At 34.7% G+C, this 4,190-nt stretch overlaps 1 protein-coding gene across 1 annotated transcript; it reads left to right on the top strand.

The window, feature by feature from the left end:
• Nucleotides 1-564: 564 nt before the first annotated feature.
• On the top strand, nt 565-3,909 carry ALDH3F1 (aldehyde dehydrogenase 3F1). Its single transcript, XM_011027591.1, has 10 exons — nt 565-885; nt 1,093-1,161; nt 1,292-1,388; nt 1,925-2,131; nt 2,242-2,366; nt 2,461-2,565; nt 2,640-2,812; nt 3,036-3,126; nt 3,198-3,347; nt 3,428-3,909. Exons 1-10 carry the CDS (start codon nt 697-699, stop codon nt 3,662-3,664), a joined length of 1,443 nt encoding a protein of 480 aa, XP_011025893.1. The 5' UTR covers nt 565-696; the 3' UTR covers nt 3,665-3,909.
• The last annotated feature ends 281 nt before the right edge of the window (nt 3,910-4,190 follow it).

The following is a 4,190-nucleotide window of genomic DNA, read 5'->3' as shown; positions in this document are numbered from 1 at the left end:
TAATTATATTTAGGGTGTTTGATTTTTGATGAAATCAATATGATTTATTTTTATTTTTTATATATATTTTATATGAATTAAATTTATTTTAAAAATTAAAAATATTTATTTTCTTATAATATTTTGAACATGTATAACTTTACATAATAGTTTTTATTTTATTCAATATATATATATTTTTAATTTTTATTATAAATTAATTTTAATAAATAAATTTATTGTTAATGAACCATACTATGCTAATAAATATCTTAACATATATTTGTATTTGTATTTTTCATGTTTTATTGTTATTTTTTATTAATTTTTTTTATTAAATTATACCAATTTCATAATCTAAAATACATAATAGATCTCATATTCAAATCATGGTTTTCCATTTTTGTGCAGACAACATTCATGATTTCCATTTTTGTGCAGACAACATTTATTAAAATTTGTTTTTTTTATTGGTGTTACATAATTTTTTATAGTATTATTAAGTTAATTAATATTTAACTTGATTATCATTTATTTATTTTTTATTTTTTTAAAGATATAATTGTCTCCTGAATACTTTTGACTAAAAAGGATTTGATCTGACTGCGGGCCAATCTATACAATGCCTTAAATGTCTATGAACATACCATCGGAAAATTTGTAGAGGTTTTCTCAGTCTGGGAAGGCTTCATCAAAACATAGAGTAGCTTGGAAGCTATGGAGGGTCTAGAGGGAACTTTGGCCGAACTAAGAGACACATTTAAAAGTGGAAGAACTAGAAGTGTTGCATGGAGGAAAAGCCAACTTAGAGCCATGATTGAGTTTGTCCAAGATAATGAAGAGGAAATTTTCAAGGTACTTGGTCAAGATATGGGAAAGCACCCCGTCGAAGCTTACAGGGATGAGGTAATCGAGTATGTGAATAATTCTATATCCAGTCTTAACAACCCTTCTGTCGACATTGAAAAAGATGGAGAGGGGTATGATCTTGATAGTCAATATTGTTGTCTAGACAAGATCTGTATATCATCTATCCTGTTGTGAATTCTTTTGCTTCGTTGTTAATTTATTTCTTTAATTAAGTAGTGATAATAAATTATTACTCTGTTGTAGGTTGGAATAGTAGCAAAATCAGCCAGGCTTTCTTTGAGCTGTGTGGAGAAATGGATGGCTCCTAGAAAGGTACTGTGTGTATTTGGCTGGTTGAATTTAATTTTGAGCATGGACTGATACTGCAGAGGAAACTGGTGCATGTATGTGCTTCTTTAATGTTTAGTTTTGCTGTTTAATGGCTGTTTTGGACTTCATATAGGGCAATATACCCCTGGCTTTCTTCCCTGCAAGTGCAGAAGTGATGCCCGAACCATTTGGTGTAGTCCTCATAATGGGATCTTGGAACTTCCCTATCTGTAAGAGCAATCAATTCTTTACACATTTCTGATGTGAGATTTTTTTTCCAGTATGAGTGAAACAAAGAGTTACGAAGTCACTTGGTCCCAAAGAATAATTAGAAACCATCAAAATACCCCAGGCACCCACCAAGTTGTATCTTCAAGCTCTTGAATTGAACCCATCAAGTCGTTTCTTCATACAAGTTAATTATAGTCCATAAGTAAAGAGGGGATTATTTCTATATAATTGTTCGACAAACTCGGTAGAATCTGTTCTGTCATTGCCTGCTTATGGAATTCAGCAAAACCAAGGATCAGGGGCATTGTACTTCCAGAGAAAAAGAATAGTTCATTGGTATTTGGTAAGAAAACTGAAAGGTGTTAAAAAGGTTATGATATAGCTGTCGCAAAATTGACTTGGTGTATGATGAATTATCAACAAGAAATTATCAGCCTTTAGATTAGGAATAATCAGAAGGCCTACTGTATTTATAAACTTTACTGGTGTTGGATACTGCAATATTGCATTCACCCAATAATCTTTTTGAACGCAGCATTGACATTGGATCCATTAATAGGAGCAATATCTGCAGGAAACGTTGTGGTTTTAAAACCTTCTGAGCTATCCCCAGCATGTTCTTCTTTTCTTGCCGAGACCATCCCTCAATACCTGGATCACAAATCCATTAAGGTCATTGAGGGCGGAATAGATGTTTGCGAACAACTTCTACAGCAGAATTGGGACAAGATATTCTTCACTGGTACCACCTCCTTTCTTTCCAATTGCATATTGAAAATCTGCTATTGCCTTAAAAAATAGTTTGCATTATGTTAGTTTTGTTGATCTTACTTATTTCTAATGTATCTTCAGGAAGTCAGCGTGTGGGTCGCATCGTAATGACTGCGGCTGCACAGCATTTAACACCAGTTACACTTGAGCTGGGAGGAAAAAGTCCTGCCATCTTGGACAGCAGCTCCAATCCTGCTAATATGAAGGTTACGAAGTGGTTACTACAATCTAAATGATCCAAGGGATTACTATACTGTTTTAGAATACTAGCTGACTAACTTTGAGCATGTTGGACTGAAGGTAATAGCCAAAAGAATAGTAGCAGCGAAATGGGGGTCGTGCAGTGGGCAAGCATGTATTGCCATTGACTATATGCTTGTAGAAGAGAAATTCGCTTCTTATCTGGTAATGTAAAATTTCTGCCTTAGTCTTTTGGTCTTGTTGCTCGATTTTTATATCTGCACGGTGGCCTGTTTTAGATAGACTTGCTGGAGAAAACCATCAAGCAATTCTTTGGTGAAAATCCAAGAGAATCAAAGAGCTTATGCAAAATTCTAAACAAGAACAACTTCAAGAGGTTGCTTGACCTTCTTAAAGACCCTCTTATTCGAGCTGCTGTTGTTTCTGGTGGTTCTGTAAATGAAGAAACAATGTGAGCTTTCTGTCTTTCCTCTTTACTTTGAGTATCCTGAAATGATTTTCTCCTCTAACACCATGATTTTAGATGCCTCTATCAGTGGAAAGTTATAGAATTGATGAGCTTTGTGCATGTCTTTTTTACCATTCCAAGTCACTTGTTGAGAGACACAAGTTCAGCTGAAATTTCAAACAATACTGAAAGAAGCTTTTATCAATCTTCATCCATGATCTTGTAGGTACATCGAGCCCACAATCTTGCTAAATCCTCCCCTCGATTCTCAGATCATGACAGAAGAAATCTTTGGCCCCTTGCTTCCAATCATCACAGTGAGGATTACTCCCGTCTTTCTCATTACAAAATTCTGTTTCTTATCTAAAATATGCTACTACTTGTGCAGCTGAATAATATTCATGATAGCATTGAGTTCATAAGCTCCAGGCCAAAACCTCTTGTCATTTATGCCTTCACCAGGGATGAAACATTCAAGAAACAAATTCTATCAAAAACATCTTCCGGAGGTGTGACTTTCAACGACACCCTGATTCAAGTACGATCCCATCTCTTCCATTTGCGTGCTTCAATATTGTTAGAACTCGGAGTGCATTACGTTTCATGTTAAACTTGCAGTTTGCATGTGATTCTCTACCATTTGGAGGTGTTGGTCAAAGTGGCTTCGGAAGATACCACGGGAAGTACTCTTTTGATACTTTCAGTCATGAAAAAGCAATCTTGCAAAGACGTTTCTTCCCCGAGCTTGAGCCCAGGTATCCACCATGGAATGACTTCAAGTTTCAATTCATCAAATTGCTCTACGCCTTCAACTATATTGGATTATTATTGCTACTTCTGGGATTGAAGAAGTAGCAAATGAAACAAGCATTCAAGTTTGGAGGAAGGCAGCACTTCTTTGATGAACTTAATTATGTTTGCTTCACTTTATTACATAAAAACAAGATTAGTAATCCTGTATTAGTATTCCTGTGGCATGCTTCTCATCAATTATACCTCCTGTATTTGGCTGAGGACCGCCAACTGTTGCTGTTACTGTTGCTTGGAGGTCTAATTTTATTTTATCAAATAAAGATTTTAAAATCTATCTTCTATTCATGGAAAGAACCATTAGTGGGCTGAAAAACCTCAATGGGCGGGCTAGCTTTAATTTCTTTTCTTTGTTTCTTTTCTTCTTTTTTTGTTTTTAGATCAATTATATACCGATAAAGTTGGGATTAGAAAATTAGTATTTCCTTAGGTTTAATTAGTATTTCAAGATTAGTAACAGTAAGCACATGCTTCATTTCTGTTGATGTTTGACCCATGCCATTGAATTTCCTAAAGGATGCCCCAATGACTAAAATTAAGAAGTTTTGAGAGTTCTATCTTGATTTTGCCC

Source organism: Populus euphratica, unplaced genomic scaffold, assembly GCF_000495115.2.
Source record: "Populus euphratica unplaced genomic scaffold, PopEup_1.0 scaffold41.1, whole genome shotgun sequence".
Lineage (NCBI taxonomy): Eukaryota > Viridiplantae > Streptophyta > Magnoliopsida > Malpighiales > Salicaceae > Populus > Populus euphratica.
This window is presented reverse-complemented; position numbering and strand designations above follow the sequence as displayed.